This window comes from Argopecten irradians, chromosome 14 (genome assembly GCF_041381155.1).
Source record: "Argopecten irradians isolate NY chromosome 14, Ai_NY, whole genome shotgun sequence".
NCBI lineage: Eukaryota > Metazoa > Mollusca > Bivalvia > Pectinida > Pectinidae > Argopecten > Argopecten irradians.
In genome coordinates this window covers 13353225-13373621 of record NC_091147.1, presented here as the reverse complement: position 1 = coordinate 13373621, position 20397 = coordinate 13353225, and the positions used below count along the sequence as shown (strand labels likewise).

The 20397-nt window shown below is 34.5% G+C and overlaps 1 protein-coding gene across 1 annotated transcript; it reads right to left on the bottom strand.

Moving 5' to 3' along the window:
- Positions 1–2790: 2790 nt before the first annotated feature.
- On the bottom strand, positions 2791–19856 carry LOC138307049 (complement factor H-like). The gene is made up of 9 exons (XM_069247673.1): positions 19847–19856; positions 18163–18389; positions 16308–16398; positions 15372–15554; positions 12815–12997; positions 5651–5848; positions 4907–5104; positions 4171–4365; positions 2791–2993 (listed from the first exon to the last, which is right to left on the bottom strand). The coding sequence occupies exons 1-9, from the start codon at positions 19854–19856 to the stop codon at positions 2791–2793; spliced, it is 1488 nt and encodes a 495-aa protein (XP_069103774.1).
- Between the last annotated feature and the right edge of the window lie 541 nt (positions 19857–20397).

The window sequence follows — 20397 nt, the reverse complement described above, 5'->3', positions numbered from 1 at the left end:
GTTTTGAATATAGGCCTACATATTTTCTACGGCCGATAACATGTTGTTCCCGTGCGAAGTCGATCAGATCACGTGATATTTTCTGGAAATAGAGACTTCCCGTGAACTTCTTTAAATCGTTTCGGTTTGTATTTATAGTGGGCTACATTATATATATATATATATATTCAAAACTGCACAGTTGGTCGCAGTAACAACTTACCTGGCTTTAGGCAACATTTTATGAGAACGTGGAAGTTTTTCTTGTAAATGTTTATAACGTGGAAGTTTTCTTGTAAAAACCAACTGAAAAGTTACGTATATTTGGTCTTTAACAATAATTATTGATCTAAAAACGTATTGAAATCATATAAACACTTATTCAATGCACAATTTTTAGCAATAATTAATTATGTAAAAATAGGCAATGTTAATGAATTTAATGCACATTTTCTAATAATGGTTAATGGTGTGAAAATACTTTATGTTTAAACATAAATAATGCACAATTTTTAACAATAAGTAATGATATAAAAAGACACAATGTTAACATATTTAATGCACATTTTAACAATAATTAATGATGAAATATATACCATGTTAAATATATATTTAAAGCGCAATTTTTAATAATGATTAATGACAATGAAGATACACAATATTTAAACATGTTTAATGGTGTAAAAGCACAATGGTAACATATCTTAATCACAATTGTTAGTGGGAAAATGCACAATGTTAAAATATATATTTAAAGATGCTCCACCGCTGACAAATGGTATTTTTTCACTATCAAAAACAGGAGAGCAAACGATTTGGTATTTTTCTTCAGTTACAAAAGTTACTTACTTACTACCATTACCAGCATTGAAAAGTTTGAGCTTCTAATTTTACTAAAAATATGAAAAATAATTAATTGCATCCCGAAAACATTCTGTGGTACTATATCCTATATGGAATGAAGTACTGATTGCACATGCACCAAAGGCAAAATAAATTATTTTATATTATTTTTTGTGTAGTTAGACATATATATACACGATTAGCACCAATTATTGTTCAAATGTTGAATATCATATATGCTCTGCCGGCGGTGGAGCATCTTTAAAGAGCAATTTTTTAAAATTGATTAATGAAAATAAAATAATAATAATTAATTGGGGGAAAATACCCAATGTTAAAAAATTATTAATGATATTGTTATACCATACAAAGCAAAAGAGTATATATTGTTACATAATGATGTGTCGATATACAAGCTACAACGGTATACATATATAGAGTAAAATCTGTCTATGAAGACCACCCAAGGGACCATTATAAAATTGTCTTTAAACCAAGTGGTCTTTATACATAGGACAAATTGCGTTGAAAACTTATATAGTTGACCCTTTGGGGCACTGCGAAAGTGGTCTTATTAATTAGGCTGTCTTTTAACAGAGGTGGTCACTCGGACAGGTTTGACTGTGCTATATAGAAATGTACAATAGGGTATAACAATCACTGATAACGTGATAAAACATAGTATTCTCCTATATTATAGGAATCTATATACACGAATCTGAGCAAATAAAACGCCTAATGCAGAAAACAAGTCCCTGTGCTGATGGCATCACTTTCTTCCCAGGAAATTTCCTCGATTTGCTCGATACCTGAGCTGCACTTCAGATAACTTAAACATATTTTATGTTGTTCATATAACTAACAAGAAATTGGCACAAGTTATAAGAAAATATCAACGCCTTCTTCCATCATATATAAAAAATAATTATATCATCCAATCGTTATTTACACATGTATAGCATTACCAATACAAATTACAAATTGACATGTATGTATATTTTTTTTTAATTTATTTATTCAATATAACATAATATAATACAGTGTCCCTTTTATTATTCTCACAATTTCTACAATTTGTATCTTTTAAAATCTATTATTTAATTCTATAAAAATGCACACATTGAAAAAAACTTGAATTGAGGTCTTCTGCAAGACGTATATTTCCAAACAATATTTCCAAAGAAGCTTTTAAGTATTCAAAGTATTACAATGAATGCTACTATTCTGTTTATTTGAATATATTTACGACATTCTTAAAATAGCTAATACACGTATGTAGCAAAAATCGAGTTTCGTGGTCCTCGTGGTAAAACTGTGATACTTTCATACGTATTGCGTATTTGCCTATTACAAAGCTATCTGCCCTCGCGGGTAGGTATTGATTGTGACGTCATGTGTTTGCATGCGTATCTTCATATTATTTTAGAGAAAATGACGTCACAACATAATGACATCAATTACAAACCATTCCTCAAGGGAGATAATTAACTCTGTTATGTGCAAAGACGGAATAAAATGTGGAAGAGTTACCCATATTGCAGACACCACACAACATATCACAATCTCCCACAACATACAGACATTCAGATACAACGGAGACCGGCCTTAAATGACATGTGTTGTTAACGTGACCTCCATTTAACAAACCAACCAACCAACCAATCAACAAATAAACAAACAAACCAACAAACAAACCATTCAACAAACAAACCATTCAACAAACAAACCATTCAACGAACAAACCATTCAACAAACAAACCAACCAACATATAAACCATTCAACAAACACACCATTCAACAATCAAACAAACCAACATATAAACCATTCAACAAAAAACCATTCAACAAACAAACAAACCAACATATAAACCATTCAACAAAAAAACAAACAAACCATTCAACAAATGAACCATTCATTAAACAAACCAACTACTGCTATGTTTAAGTATTTTTCTAAACAAACGAGACCTATTTACCATTCGGGTTACAAGTCACAGACAGAGGAGACCATTCTCCGTCCTCCCCACACGTGATGACGAATGATCCATTCCCATTGTCCAAGGAGTGGTCAGTCTGACACTGGTATTGTACTTCAGCTCCTACTGTGGTCGTGTTCATGGACCAGGAGACTATGTGACCATTGGTCAAATGCGGAGGAGAGATACACGTCACTGTAAAGTAAAGAACTATTTTTATGTTGTATTTCGTTTATATGTAGCAGTAATTGACTAACATGGTTATTTGTCTAATACAATTATAGTTTTAACTCATTTTCCACTGGAAACACATTTAGACTCTTCTAAATATAAGACTAGACCAGTCCATTATGAACTTTCAGGGACGAATGAGTAAATGTGTTTTAGAAAACATTGAAATATGTTTATGTATAGTGAAAAATACAGGTTAAAATATCGTTAAAATAACCTTGCACTTTGATTTCACTTTAATAGTATTGGCTAATAGATAAATTATACAAAAAGGCTTTCTCTAATGTAAATGAATGTAATAATACATTTTCTTGTGATCAAAAATAAATATCCATTCGAACAATTTTAGGGGCGGGTTAATATCACAGTTGTTGATAAAACACTGAACAGCTGTTGACCATTTGAGCTTTTATATGAATTCTATTGCAGAAATGATCGTAACCAGGTATCTAAGTTGATTTTGATATTGGTAGAATCAACACAAACTAGGCTAGTGGTTTGTCGCCAGTTAAAGCAAAAGTTTCTTCAAGTTACTTTTTAACTTAAAGACCAGGTCCAGGGTATAAAAGGGAGACAATATGGCAAATGGAGGTGATACAAATCTTTTGCTGCCTTCACTTCAGAGAAAGATTTTTTTTTTCAATTTTTAATCTTAATAGTCCCTGTAGTCAGTTATTGATCATTTTAGCCTATATCTGAATTCTATTTATAAAAAAATATTGTTTGAAGTTTAAATTCAGCCTAGATATTCAGAGAACATAGATAGGCTATGCCTGTCGATCCTTTTTTCAAATATGTTGAAATTGATATTGAGAGAAAAATCGTCCTCTTATATCGCTCAAATAAAGTACACCTGTGTGTTTGTTAACGTCTCATACTTATGTTCTTTTTGGCATTTGAGTTTTAAAACAGCAGAGTTAATGAAAAACACCATAAAAAAACTTGTTTACCATTCTTCAGGTTACAAGTCACATGCAGATAGATGAGACCATTCGCCATCTTGTCCACATGTGAAATTGATATTGAGAGAAAAAAATCCTTTCATGACGCACACAGTAAGTATTGGTGATATATTTATTCTTATGTTCTTTTTAGTATTTAAGTATTGAAGTAACTGAGTAAACATGCGAGACCTATTTACCATTCGGGTTACAAGTCACAGACAGAGGAGACCATTCTCCGTCCTCCCCACACGTGATGACGAATGATCCATTCCCATTGTCCAAGGAGTGGTCAGTCTGACACTGGTATTGTACTTCAGCTCCTACTGTGGTTCTGTTCATGGGCCACAAGGCTATGTAACCATTGGTCAAATGCGGAGGAGGCGGACACGTCACTGTGAGTAAAACAATATATTTGTGGTGTATTCTGCTTATATGTAGCAGTAATTGACCGATACAACTTATAGTTATTAACTCATACACCCCTAGAGACACATTTAGACTCTTCTAAGTCACAGACTACGTTAGTCCGTTATGAAATTTCAGGGGTTAATGAATTAATATGTTCGGGGGAAAAACCCAGAAATATATTTATGCATATAGAAAATGCAGGTATAGACTATTATATGTTTTCACTTTAATGTTATTGGTTACTGGATCGATTATACAAAATAAGACTTTCGCTAATGTAAATAAATGTAATGATAGTTCTTATGATCAAACATTTATTCATTTTATGAATGGGTTGATATCGCAGTAAGTGATAAAGGAATAAATTAACAGTTGTTCATGAGTTGACCCTATATATAAACTCTAACCATCTTTTTATATCACTCAAATAAAGTATTTGCAACAGCTTCATATACCAATGTTATCTTTTGCAATTTAATTTTAAATTACTGTAGAGTTATTGAGTAAACATATAAATCTATTTACCATTGTTCGGGTAACAAGTCACAGACTGTGGAGACCAGTCTCCATCCTGTCCACAAGTGATGACGAACAACTCTTTCCCATTGTCCATGGAGTGGTCAGTCTGACACTGGTATTGTACTTCAGATCCTACAGTGGTCCTGTTCATGGGCCACAAGGCTATGTAACCATTGGTCAAATGCGGAGGAGGCGGACACGTCACTGTGAGTAAAACAATATATATTTTGTGGTGTATATCTGCTTATATGTAGCAGTAATTGACCGATACAACTTATAGTTATTAACTCATACACCCCTAGAGACACATTTAGACTCTTCTAAGTCATAGACTACGTTAGTCCGTTATGAAATTTCAGGGGTTAATGAATTAATATGTTCGGGGAAAAAACCCAGAAATATATTTATGCATATAGAAAATGCAGGTATAGACTATTATATGTTTTCACTTTAATGTTATTGGTTACTGGATCGATTATACAAAATAAGACTTTCGCTAATGTAAATAAATGTAATGATAGTTCTTATGATCAAACATTTATTCATTTTATGAATGGGTTGATATCGCAGTAAGTGATAAAGGAATAAATTAACAGTTGTTCATGAGTTGACCCTATATATAAACTCTAACCATCTTTTTATATCACTCAAATAAAGTATTTGCAACAGCTTCATATACCAATGTTATCTTTTGCAATGTACACTTTAAATTACTGTAGAGTTATTGAGTAAACATATAAATCTATTTACCATTGTTCGGGTAACAAGTCACAGACTGTGGAGACCAGTCTCCATCCTGTCCACAAGTGATGACGAACAACTCTTTCCCATTGTCCATGGAGTGGTCAGTCTGACACTGGTATTGTACTTCAGATCCTACAGTGGTCCTGTTCATAGGCCAGGAGACTATGTGAGCATTGGTCATATCCGGAGGAGGGGGACACGTCCCTGTCAGTAAAACAATATTTTTTCTGAGAATTTGGCGATATATCGCGTTTGTCGATATTTCGGAATTGCCGTCGAAATCCAAAAGGTCATAAAAATGTCATACGTTTGACAATGATAAATAACTTTTAAGATGTACACTATGAAAAAATGTATTTATAAGCAATTCTTTCTTTATGTATATTGAAAAATTGTACATGTGATAATGTAACAATACAGTAATTTTATACTTGAAACAAGTATCCTAATGGTCAATTAATTTACATTGGTTCGACCAACAGTTCGATTTTGCATTGCCTACCATAGAAATAAACACAAAGGGCTAAAATAATACTACATATAATTTCCAAATTTAGTTTTGCAGATTTTGATCTGAAGTCATTAAATATTCTTTTAAATTTCCTCTCTACTATTTTAGCATGAACAAGGTACATTGTATTTACCTAGTACGTTGCACGTCACATAAAGGTTAGACCATTTTCTTGTCGATTGGCACCGTATGGAGACCGAATCTTCTCCGTTGCTCATTATGTAACCACTCAGGCATTTGTAGTATACTAAAGATCCGACGATGTTGCCAGTCGAAAGCGAAATAGAGCCATTTGCCAAACTCGGACGAGAATGACACTTCACTGTGAGTGCAAAGATTAAGCATATTATGGCATATTCCGTGTTTGCATATTACAGAGTTATCTTCCTTGCGGGTGGGTATCGATTATGAAGTCACTAATTTGTGAGCGAACCTCTCTTATAAGTATGACGTTACGCTCGCAAACACATGACATCGCAATCAATACCTACCCGCAAGGGCAGGTAACACTGTAATATGCAAATACAGAATACGACACATCCATGTTTATGTTGTTTGGTTGTTTTTTTTAATTTTATACCATTGTCTATACCTTCTATAGTAATTTATATGAGGGTAGCCTTGTTGAAATACACTTAATCCTCCTAAACGTTAATGACAATTTTAATCCGAACAAAACAATTATATTGAAAGAAGTTATACCTGAATAATTGCAGATCCTCGATTCCCAGAGATCACGATCACTCCCAATATCTACACCATTGGAGTATGTCATAGAGTGACCACCAGACCCCGAATTGTTGATAAGACTTTTTCAGTAGAATTCTTTACTAGATTATCTCCCCCTAGTTTGAAACTTGAATCAAAAGTATAGAATCAAGTCAAAACTTAAGTTTTTCTCCTAAATGTACATAACTTATATGAAAATTTAAGACTTAAATTCTAGACTATATCATAGCACAACTGAATGCACTGCGTCGGATCAGCATGTAGTTTGGTCAATTGGTGTACATCAAAAGAATGAATAATGACACATTGTATGACTTTAAAGTTGGGCGTTACTCTCTGTAAAGAAAATATCCGCAAGTCTCTGATTCAGAGGTTTTTCTCACCAAAATGGCTTCATATTTGCAATGACATATTACAGGCGTGTAGAGATCGTAAGTGATCGTTACCCATGGAAATCAAAGATGGAGGTAACGACAACACGAACCAAGTGCAATATCCCCTGTGTGAATCTATGTAAACAAGGTCCATTTCGTTGTTTTGCCGCTTGGCGTAGTGATTGTCACCTACGCGGTAATTATACAGATTTCTGGTACAGGATAATATATCCTCTACACCAGACTCATTTTGTACAGATTTCTGGTACAGAATAACATATCCTCTACACCAGACTATTTTGTATATATTTATGGTACAGGATAATATTATCTACACCAGACTCAATTCTGTACAGATTTCTGGTACAGAATAAATATCCTCTACACCAGACTCAATTCTGTACAGATTTCTGGTACAGAATAACATACCTCTCACCAACTCAATTCTGTACAGATTTCAGACTCAATTCTGTACACCAGATTTAATGGTACAGGATAATATTTCTACACCAGACTCAATTCTGTACAGATTTCTGGTACAGATAATATATCCTCTACACCAGACTCAATTCTGTACAGATTTCTGGTACAGAATAACATATCCTCTACACCAGACTAATTCTGTACATATTTCTGGTACAGGATAATATATCCTCTACACCAGACTCAATTCTGTACAGATTTCTGGTACAGGATAATATATCCTCTACACCAGACTCAATTCTGTACAGATTTCTGGTACAGGATAATATATCCTCTACACCAGACTCAATTCTGTACAGATTTCTGGTACAGGATAATATATCCTCTACACCAGACTCAATTCTGTACAGATTTCTGGTACAGGATAATATATCCTCTACACCAGACTCAATTCTGTACAGATTTCTGGTACAGGATAATATATCCTCTACACCAGACTCAATTCTGTACAGATTTCTGGTACAGAATAACATATCCTCTACACCAGACTCAATTCTGTACAGATTTCTGGTACAGATAACATATATCCTCTACACCAGACTCATTTGTAATAATTTCTGGTACAGATAATATTATCCCTACACCAGACTCAATTCTGTACAGATTTCTGGTACAGGATAATATATCCTCTACACCAGACTCAATTCTGTACAGATTTTCTGGTACAGGATAATATATCCTCTACACCAGACTCAATTCTGTACAGATTTCTGGTACAGGATAATATATCCTCTACACCAGACTCAATTCTGTACAGATTTCTGGTACAGGATAATATATCCTCTACACCAGACTCAATTCTGTACAGATTTCTGGTACAGGATAATATATCCTCTACACCAGACTCAATTCTTCAGATTTCTGGTACAGGATAATATATCCTCTACACCAGACTCAATTCTGTACAGATTTCTGGTACAGAATAATATATCTCTACACCAGACTCAATTCTGTACAGATTTCTGGTACAGGATAATATATCCTCTACACCAGACTCAATTCTGTACAGATTTCTGGTACAGAATACATATCCTCTACACCAGACTCAATTCTGTACAGATTTCTGGTACAGATATATATCCTCTACACCAGACTCAATTCTGTACAGATTTCTGGTACAGGATAATATATCCTCTACACCAGACTCAATTCTGTACAGATTTCTGGTACAGGATAATTATCCTCTACACCAGACTCAATTCTGTACAGATTTCTGGTACAGGATATATATACTCTACACCAGACTCAATTCTGTACAGATTTCTGGTACAGGATAATATATCTCTACACCAGACTCAATTCTGTACAGATTTCTGGTACAGAATAATATCCTCTACACCAGACTCAATTCTGTACAGATTTCTGGTACAATAATATATCCTCTACACCAGACTCAATTCTGTACAGATTTCTGGTACAGGATAATATATCCTCTACACCAGACTCAATTCTGTACATATTTCTGGTACAGGATATATATCCTACACCAGACTCAATTCTGTACAGATTTCTGGTACAGGATAATATATCCTCTACACCAGACTCAATTCTGTACAATTTCTGGTACAGGATAATATATCCTCTACACCAGACTCAATTCGTACAGATTTCTGGTACAGATAACATATCCTCTACACCAGACTCATTTCGTACAGATTTCTGGTACAGGATAATATATCCTCTACACCAGACTCAATTCTGTACAGATTTCTGGTACAGGATAATATATCCTCTACACCAGACTCAATTCAGATTTCTGGTACAGATACTATATCCTCTACACCAGATCATTTACAGATTTCTGGTACAGGATAATATATCCTCTACACCAGACTCAATATTGTACAGATTTCTGGTACAGGATAATATATCCCCTACACCAGACTATCCAGTTCATTTTTAAAACAATTTTAGTTCTTAGCACAAACACCACTCTCTGGTAAGTTGTTCCACATCGCTGCAGTACGTAGTAAAAAAACGTTTTTTTTTCTCTTTAGAGTGTTACATTGTCGAGGGTATACTTTTAAAGGATTTCCTCTATTTCCGGACGTGACGTAACATCTTTCCACATCTTTAAAAACAACCGTTACTTCACGATTGTACATTCCGTTGTTTATTTTGTAAATCCCTAGCATATTTCCTCGCTGTCTCCTGAACGCTAATGTTTGTAACTATAGTCTGTTTATGTATGAAAAGTTTTAAATTTAAGCGACCAGCTTTGTTGCCCTTCTTTTATCTTCACATGTCAAGGCAAGATAATACAATGCACTCCTTACTAGCCTTGACAGAATCCGCCACTTTTACGGTGCTTTACTACTGCTGCCATCAGGTGGCAAACATTTTCACTACAGTCCCGTTACTGGTCGATGACGTAAATTTTGACCAATCAGATCGCTCTTTTCGTTATTGAAGGTCGTTAATTTTAGCGCTACTTTCGCTTTCAGACAGCCACGCTGTTGATTTGTAACGGGCTCTCTGATTGTGCTGTCGATTCTCACTGCAGCCAATCAGCGCGTGGGTATATCAGGCACCGAGAAAGCGTATGTCGGTATCGCTTGGTAGGCGAAGATGCCATTCTTTGTACTCCTTCGATTTTTTCGATGTATTTCGCTTTGTGCGGAAACCACATAGCCCATGCGAAACCAAAATAAACTCTCACTAATGATTTATATAATAATAGAAAGGTTTTTTTGTCCAAATTTATACATGCTCTTCTTATTATCGCCATCATCATATTTGCTTTTTTTTAATTTTTTTTTCAAATATTATGGTTTTCTAATTCGAGACTGCTATCGATCTTAACTCCACTTGTCTTTTTCCACTTGTGATTTCTTTAAAGATGTATCAGCAAGGTGGTACGTGCAATCGTTTACGCTTGCCCTTCCTAAGTGCATATGGAAACATTTTCAATGATGCAATTCCAAGAGCCATGCTACCATATTATGGGGATCTTCTTGTAGAATGGTTTGATCTTTTTCTTCAGTGATAACTCTTAATATTTTCGTGTCGTCTGCGAACAGTTATGTCTCAGAGTGCAGAGTATCCGGGAGGTCATTTATGTATGCAACAATTAATATCATACCTATAACAAACCCTTGTGGAACTCCAAATGTGACGGGTCTCCAAACCAAATTATGTCCATTAATAACAGCTCTTTGCTTTCAATCTTTTGAGAAGTCCTCTATCCATTTAACGACAGTGTGATGTATTCCATATGCCCGTGTTTTTTAATTAATCTTTTGTGTGGTACGATATCAAACGCCTTCTGAACATCGGTACATATACCGTCAATAGGATTTCCATTATCTAGTGCTCTGGTCCATTTGTCAAGAACTGTAAAGAGTTGAAGAGTTGTTGATCTTCCCGATATAAATCCATATTGCTTGTTACTTAACGGGGAGTTGGCTTTCATATGATTTACCAAGTGTTGCCGAACAACAGTTTCCATTATGTTGCACACAACTGACGTAAGACTGATGGGCCTATAATTTCCAGCTAATGATGTGTTCCCTTTTGTGTAGATTGTACATACATGTGCCTCTGTCCATCCTGTTGGTACCATTCCCTATAGACTGATTGTATGATAGTGTTAATGGCGATGCTATCGTACTTGCCAGTTCCTTGAGAAGTCGTGGGTGTACTCCGTCTGGTCCCGGGGATTTATAAACATTGAGATTTAATAATGCTTTCTTTGTTTCTCCATTTGTAAATATCAAGTTTCCCATCTCTGTTCTGATACTTTTTTGCGGAATTTCGGGAATAACACCATTGGGCTCTGACACAAATACACTACCGAAAAACTGTGAATGAATTTCAGCTTTTTCACAATCTCTTGTCAACTTTCGCGAATGTTTCGTTGCTGTAATCCGTGTGGAGATTACCATTTTTCGGGGGGTTTTCCTTCGACCTCTTAGCTAATTCACACTCATATTTCGTAAAAACACGTATTCGTTTTCTTACGGAATTTGATGCTCGTCTGTAATCTCTTTGAGTATCGGGATCTTTTAGTTTTATTCTCTATCCGCGCCAAAGAGTTCTTGAGTTTTATTTTCTCTTTAGTTTCGGTATCCAACGGAATGATATGTTGCTTCATTTTTCCTGATTTGAACGTTGGTACATATTTATCTTCAATGTCCTTTAAAATATTTCGTATTAAAGACCATTTTGTATTTACATCTGTATTAGACAGATATGCGGTCCAATCAATATGTGACTGTTCCTCATTGGCTCTTTTAAAATTTGGCTTATCGTAACATTTCCACCACAGTGGTCACATTTTTCAAGCGGTCTTTTGTAATTCAAATCAGTTACCATATTTTCTTCATTTGTTAATGACAAATCCAAAATGTGTGGATTATCACCACCTCTCCATCGTGTTGTTTCAGTAACGTGTTGATAAAGAAATAAATAATGTACACAGTCTAAAAACATATGTTTGTCGGCTTTTGTGAGATCGTTTCCTAATTCCTATTGTTATATGCCGGTAGGTATCATAAACAGATACGCCTTGGTTTCCATAGTTTTGAAGGTAACTAGAAGTGGTCTCCCAGATTGTTCCTTTCCCGTTGTTGCCGTTTCTTCCTTTTGGTTTTTCCTTGCTAAATCGTCCAATCCTTGTGGCCTTTACGACAGTGTCTGAGTTCGCCAGCACTTTATATTTCTTAAGTATTTCTCTTACTAACACTTCACGTCCTCTTCTTTCCTTTCTTTTCCTGTATCGTATCTTTGTTCCTTTGTTTCGAAGATCATAATATTATTTTCCTTAGCTTTCCTCTCACCGATTTCCGAAGACTATCCAGACGCAGAAGGATTTTCTTCGTAGCAAGTTGATAAAACTAAAAAGTAGTTTTCATAACTTGTAAAAGTCGCAAAAGGAAGTGGGTTGATTGATATGTTGTGACCTTTGCATTGAAGGAGGTTAGCAGGGAAATTCAAACCCATACGTACGTATCTCAAAACATTAATCAACCCTCTTAACAACATGATCATACTCCTTACAAAAATGACATTGGGGTCTGCATTTTTTGAATTAATGAAAACTAATTATCATATATAGATATGAAACAGACTTACCTTTACATGTTACAGACAGATAGCCCCATAGACCAGTCAGTTGACACACGCTGTAGGCTTTACTGTGCCTATTGCTCAAGCCATATCCACTTCTACATTTATAAACTGCCAAAGATCCGTACACGTAGCTGCTATAGGATACCACACCATTGGTCAGTTGCGGAGGGGTTGGAGAACACGTCACTGGCAATATATATAAAACATAATTACACATTTAAAATTATTTTACATCCATATGCAAGGAAATGCTGTATTTCGCGCTCGAATATCTTAGATATGATTGTGCGAATTTCGTTTCAATAGCCATAATGGTGATTGCGCAAATTTATCATTAAATGCTTACTACCTTTCCGAAACTAAAATTTTAAGTTAAGTTTTTATATTAACAATGAATATTCATTTCGATGTTTTGCCGTCTGGCGCAGTGATAGTCAACTAACGCGCGGTAATTAGGACGATGGCGTGAAACATAAGACGACCCGCGTAATGAATATAAGCATTTAATTTATTTAAATCAAATTGTTTATAAGGCGATGATATGTATAGTATTAACGGTAAGCTTATAACTTTTGCGACTCTACAAAATTATCAATCCCGTTTTACATTTCCATTTTAAAAATTAAAAGTCGTTTCCGAAAGGTAGTGGGCTTGAAATAGCTTTTGCGCTAAAACTTGATTGCGCTAAAATAAGAACAGTTGTATTGGCGTTCAAACACTATATTGACCGGAAGGCAATAGTGCCTCTTCCAAGTGAGAAATGGACGTCTTTTGTAATCTGCCTTTGTACTAATACATAGGTGGAAAATGCAAATAAAAACTATTTTCCAATGAAAAAAATTAAGAACGTTCATAGTTCATAATACTATACTTTTAATCATTAAACAATGAATTTACAGAACAAGATGTTTTCATAAAACCTTGAATATAAACACATTGGCAAAAAGATCAAAGAATATCATAATATTCATAGACATATACAAAATGGTCAAAATAATTTTTGAAAGCAAAATTTAAAAATAGTGAGTAAGTGGGAACATTTAGCTGATATACAATTTGATATATGAACTCTTTTAAATTATGCAAAATTTAAAAACCAATGATAATTAATTTAAATCATGACAACTAATTACTTTTACAATAAATTTTCTACCACTAGATAAAAGATACATATAATTCACATCTCAACTCTATCCTCCTTTACAACTGTTTTCGGTCTAACATATCTTCTCCACCTCTTCTAAATGTCATGTACATGTATGTCTGAATGAATATGGGTGTATGGAAATCTGTGAATGTATATAACAATTAAATTAAACTCTTTGGTGTATATGAGTATGTGTGTGTGTGTACATGAAGGTGTGTAATAGTATGAATATGAATATTATGTAAAATGTGTACAAATGAAATACTTTTGTTTTTGTAATTATCATGTTGAATTGTTCTCTGTTTTTGTCAGTATTGCCTGTAAAAATGAAAACGATTTCAAAAATGATAATTATAATAAAACGTTTGTAGTAATGTGTGAAAGATTTTATCATTATTTTGTCTAGAGTTTGTAATTTTATCTAACTATGTAATTAAGATAGTTAACATTGGAGAAGTTTGTTTTTCATTAAAAGCCTTCTGTAATAACATAAATCCTCTTCAGGAGCAAATAGTTGAAGGGGGTTCTTTGTAACTAGTACTATACTATCTAAATCAGCTTTGAGTTATTTTGGTCTTTAGCTTTAGAACATTATGCATTAGTCAATAGATCAATAATGATTTCTTTAAAAAAAAAGCCGACCCTTTTTAACCTAGCCTTCTATTGATAACAAGAGTTGTTTCCCTTGGTTTTTGCATATAATCTTTATCGATCAAAATTGGAATTATTGAATGGAATTTACACGGTCAAATACCTTACTAGCACACTTAAATATTATCATATTTAGCATACGAACAATTAATTATGCTACGAGTGTTATATTGTCGAAGACCATTACAGGTTGACAAATTGGCGCCAATTGAGGGATTTACTTATATGTAAAGATGCTCCACCATCGCCAGAGCATAAATGATATTCATCATTTAAACTATAATTGGTATTTAATCGTGTATATATATGTACAATTAACGCAAAATATAATATAAAATGATACATTTTGCCTTTGGTGCATGCATAAGCAGTACTTCGTTCCATGTACATGTAGTGCCAAGGGATTCTTTCGGGATGCAATTAATTGATTTTAATATCTTTAACTTGAAGTAAAATTAGAAGCTCAAACTTTTCAACGGTGGTAATGGTGTAAAGTATGTAACTTTTGTAACTGAAGAAAAATACTTAATCCTCTGCTCCTGTTTTTGATAGTGAAAAAATACCATTTGTTAGCGATGGAGCATCTTTAAGACAAAATAGATATCAGATTCTATCAAATATATTTTTAATTAGGTAAACCTAACGCTCAGTATGAAGTTATACATTTACTCAATCATTCCTGAAGGCAAATTAAGGCTCATCTATTTCAAAGACTAGACTAGTCCATTATAAATTTAAGAGGTTAATGTGTTAAACCCTCACCATTTTCACACTTGATATATACATCCTCGTAAGATCCACTAGCCATGCACATGGTACTGTCCAAACTATCTTGAACAAATTTGAAGCCAATGTTACAGGAATACCTCACAGACTCCCCCACGGATGTCTGAGCCCTGCTGTTTATGACCGAGGCGTGAGCAACGTTCGGAGGAGTACCGCACTCTAAGGATGGAAATAAAGTATGATTATTTATGGAGAGTTTGGAAATGAACCTTTTACGAAAACATATCCTCGATACTGCAGGAGTACTATCACTGTCGTAAAATTCAACCCTGGAATATGTCGTATCAAAATTGAAGGCTGTGTAAGCGATAATAGATGAGCAGGTAGTTTGGCCCTTTGATTTACATAACACGAATTAAAAACGCTACATTGTGGTTGAATGTATAGGTTTGAAGTTGGGTATCGCTGTCTCTGTAATCATTAAAGGAAGTCTTTTCAGACCTGTGACTAGTCAGCCCCCCCCCCCCCCCCCTTGAACCGCCTTCAGTTTTGCTATGACATATTCTTGGGATGAATATCACGACAGTGATAGTATACCCCAGAATAGAAGAATAAAGAATTAAAGAAGACTTGTTGACCTTGCTAACTGACAATCACTGATATCATTTTGATGTTATTTCAATCGATCAATTAATACAGTGATACAACTATAACTCATCAAATATTACAGTACAAATATTTCGTACAAGAGTACTTATAATGAGGACTGTTACTGTAAACAGTTTTTATTCTTATATCAGTATATTTACTTTCAAATCAGGGAATATAAAGCGTATATTCGGTATAGGAGGGGGAAAACCCCTAAGCGTAACAAACATTCATCAAATCTATGATGCCTCTTCCATCGAGGCCGCGTATCAGCGAAGTTAGTAAGATTCCTTTCCCAGAAACAATGCGATACGTCCTGCTTACCTGTTATGACGCACTTCCGGATCCCTGATGAAAGTTTTATACATGTTTGCAGAACAGGACAAGGATCCTCGACACATGGGTCATCGTACCTCTGAAACAGTCGAGGATAAACACAACTGTTACAGGTCAAAGCTCCCTAATGTCATATATGTGCGAAATCATCCTCGATATTCAAGGGGTTAGTATCACTGTCGTAATAACCACGTCTGACCACGATTTCTCGAAACAACAATGCAAACTAAAGTCAAAATTGTAAGTCAAAGGTTTTTCTTTTTATGTAACTTATGTGAAAAAAATGACTGAAGTCACTATTTTTACATAAGGGTGTTTCGAGAAAACGGGCCTTTCACTATGTCACAGCAAGTCTAAACCAAATGCATTTCAGGAACAAAAACTCACAGGCCTACAAAGATGTCCTTTGAAGATTCAAAAAGCGATGCCAGGCTTCTAAGTCATACAGGCAACCACGGCGTATACATCAACATGTTTCATCTGTTGACGCACACAAAGCATTTAAATTTGCTATGGCATCATTCGGTGGTAGTTTTCGAGGATGGCATCATTCGGTGGTAGTTTTCGAGGATGCTTCGAACTTTATCTACAATTCAAGGTTTCAAATCTCTGTTTAGTAACGTTTCACCAAACCCATGTAATCCACCTCATGTTAAGCGTGTAATATTCCTACTAGTTTCGTTTTTGTAGATTATTATATATACATAAGCTGCCATTTCTGTCACGGCATGTCGTCAGTTGGGTGGTCTCAATAGAGTGGAATGGTGTAATAGCTTGTACCTGTGTTCTCACCCTCTGTCTGTGTTCACTTTTTATGCAATAAGAATGGTATCTCGACCGGTTACTATATAAGCGTATTGTTTACCTGAAAGCTTGCTATTTATTAATTCATTAGCAATGTACACAGTGCCTTGCCAAAAGTATTCGTAATTGGTATTTTTCCCTATATATACTATAATGTATTTTTTACATTTTTTCTTTCAATTTTCTTTATCTCATCTATTGATGGATTTTAACCAAATTTGGCATACTTGTAGAAAATTGTCTACACTTTCAGCTCATAATATTTGCATTATTATCCGATTTTCCGTTTTAAAAATAACATTATTTTTGTGCACCACATAAACTTTATGACGTCATTTCCTTCTGTATTCTTACCAAAATGGCAACGAACAAGTCTTGCTTTGTAATAAAATACGGCTTTCTCAAAAAGTACATCAAGTGAAATTATGTGCATGTTATAAGCTGAAAGTGTACAACAAATTTGGTTGAAATCTGTCAATAGATGAGATCAGGACAAATCAAAGAAAAAAGTACAACTACTTAGAATGTATAGGGAAAAAATAATTACGAATACTTTTTGCACCTATACACCTGAATTTGCGTTTCAAATTCAGTGCGAGAAGTGCTCAAATTAAACTGTCACTAAAACAGCTATAGTGAAACATTTTCTTGACGTTTTCAAAAATAATTTCGTGACGAATAGTTATACCAAAGATTTTCTGAACAAGTAATGGATAAATGAAAGTACATATCTTAGTAGTGTTTACCAAAACTAAAGACATGTACTTTATTAAAGCGTATGAAATGCCCAAATGTACTGCATACATTTTTAATTAGTGCCCACATGAACTTTATCATAGTTTTCCTCATTCGTGTCCACAATTGTGCAGATTATTTTTTATTCTCGTCTGCATATGATTTATAATAGTTGCTTCTTTATTCATGCCAACATGAAAGTGATATAATAAGACAAACGTAAGGTACATTTAGGTAGTTTTCAAGTTTTGTATAGTATATTAAGATCAACGATCAGCGGTATGTTGCTATGATTTCAGTTTACCTTCGAGAGATCTGATTTTTCAATGTATTCGTAACCTTTATCGGATGTCAGATACTCTTTCTCAGCGATACCAAACAGTTGACAGAATAGTTTCTCTGCCCTATAGTTCACTGACTGGCACGATCCTCCGGCTAAACATTGTTTTTCACAATGTCGTCTGCCCACTTCAGAAAAGTTCCTATAGCTATGTCCGATGAGCCGCTTGTTGGTAAGAAACCCAAGAATCTCTAAAATGAAGAAAATGAAACATATAACTTGAAAGTGTATACAAATCGTACTCTTTATCCTACGCTAAACGAATGGTTAAGTTAAGTAGATTTTGTACGAATGCGCCGACATTTACTTCAATGAAAATATTAAACCACATGTAGTTACAAAAAAAACCCTATTTTCCATTAGTTTTAAAGTTTTCAGTTTTTCCTCCTTTTGTATTGTGCTTATAATAATATACGTGAATAATGTATACAAGAACAATGCTTAAATTTCTACGAATCAAAAACGTTTTACTGTCCCAGGTTGGCCTTGCAGGTACAGCATTAGAATAGTACCTGCTGCCCCTATTGTATGATCGTAAGAGGCGACTAAATTTAGGATCTTATCTTTTCATTTCTTCCTAACTGACTTTATCCTTCCTAATGCCTCCCTTGGCACTGCCTCACTTTTGGCCTTGAGTTGGGCGTTCGCTCCTTTGAGGAAGGCTCTGGGTTTTGTCCCCTGGCCGAGACACACCAAAGTCTATAAAAGTGGTAGTTCTGCTCCTGCTTACAAGGAGTGGGACGACTGGTTCGCCCGTTGTCAGTATAATGTGACCGGGTGGGGTGTGTTGCTTGGTGTCTTCGGCGGCATGCTTCAGTGATATAGCACTATAAAAAGGGCAACAGTTCCACTATACAAGAAGACACAAAACGAACATACCGCAGTCTCCCAAAACATGCACAACGCACTGCATACATGGGAGGCCGTCTTTACATGACCTTAGCTGTTAATAGGACGTTAATTGAATCAAACAAACAGACAAACTGTCCCAGGTGCTGAATTCACTAACTTGTCTTTTTTCGTCAAATATTTTCAATTGTCTCTCTGAAACTTAAGACATATTTCATTGGTATGCATCTGGTCGATAATGAAGAATTAACCTGAATATATTTTTATGTTATGGAGATATAACACAAAAATCTGAGTGCGAAGCGGTTTATGACGAGAGTAAATTCAGGTTTATGTGTTATATATCTCCATAATATAAAAAATATATTCAAATTAATCCTTATAATTCAATTTACTACAGATAATCTATTCACAATTCCTAATTCATTTTGGGACTTTTTTTCTATGAAATCATTACGCCGTAATATCAGCCAATCGGGAGCGACGTTACGAACGGCGACGCCAGTTTTTCCTTTATGGATTGATAAAATAAATTTTTAATCCAATAAAATGCTTGTTACTATCAAAATGGAGTTATCAAAGAGTATTCTATTTAAGCAATATACTAAATGATGTGAGATGATTCCGTTTAAGCCATGATATGACAGTGACCGGAATAAAACAAACAGGATCTAATTAGACACTGGTTGAATGACGAAATGCAAAAATAATGGAAAGAAGTTTTTGTTAATATACACTTTGAAAGCAAGTTGCGCATTATACAAACAAATGATGTATTGCAACCTCGCATGTTTTATACCATTTTCCATTTTCACGTTTATAACATTGGTAAACGCCGACTTTATTGTGACTGAATGACTTGCATCATTAGTCATTCACAAAATATTCTGCATCAAACAAGGTATATGTATTTGGTTCCGTTGCTTTCATTCTTATACAGTATCCCCTTTTAATGGGTCCATTCTTCTTTATAATGCATCCCGATACATCTCAGTAGTAAGTGTCCGCTGGTTGGTTTTTTTTTCTTTGAGTACCCCGGCTTTCCTCCACCATCTAAAAATAGCACGTCCTTAAGTCACCCTGTTAAAAGGGCGTTACGCTAACCAAACCTAATAAATAATTATCATGCTGTAAGGTTTATATAGTATTATGATTATACAATGGAATTGAGAATAGCTACATTATCATGAAGTACACATAATACTTCTCGTGACAAATGGTAAATTTTCTCTATCGAAAACAGGAGCAGATGATTTAGTATTTTTCTTTAAAAAACTTACTTTAATAAATACTTTACACCATTACCACCATTGAAAAAATTGAGCTTCTAATTAACTTCAAGATAAAAAT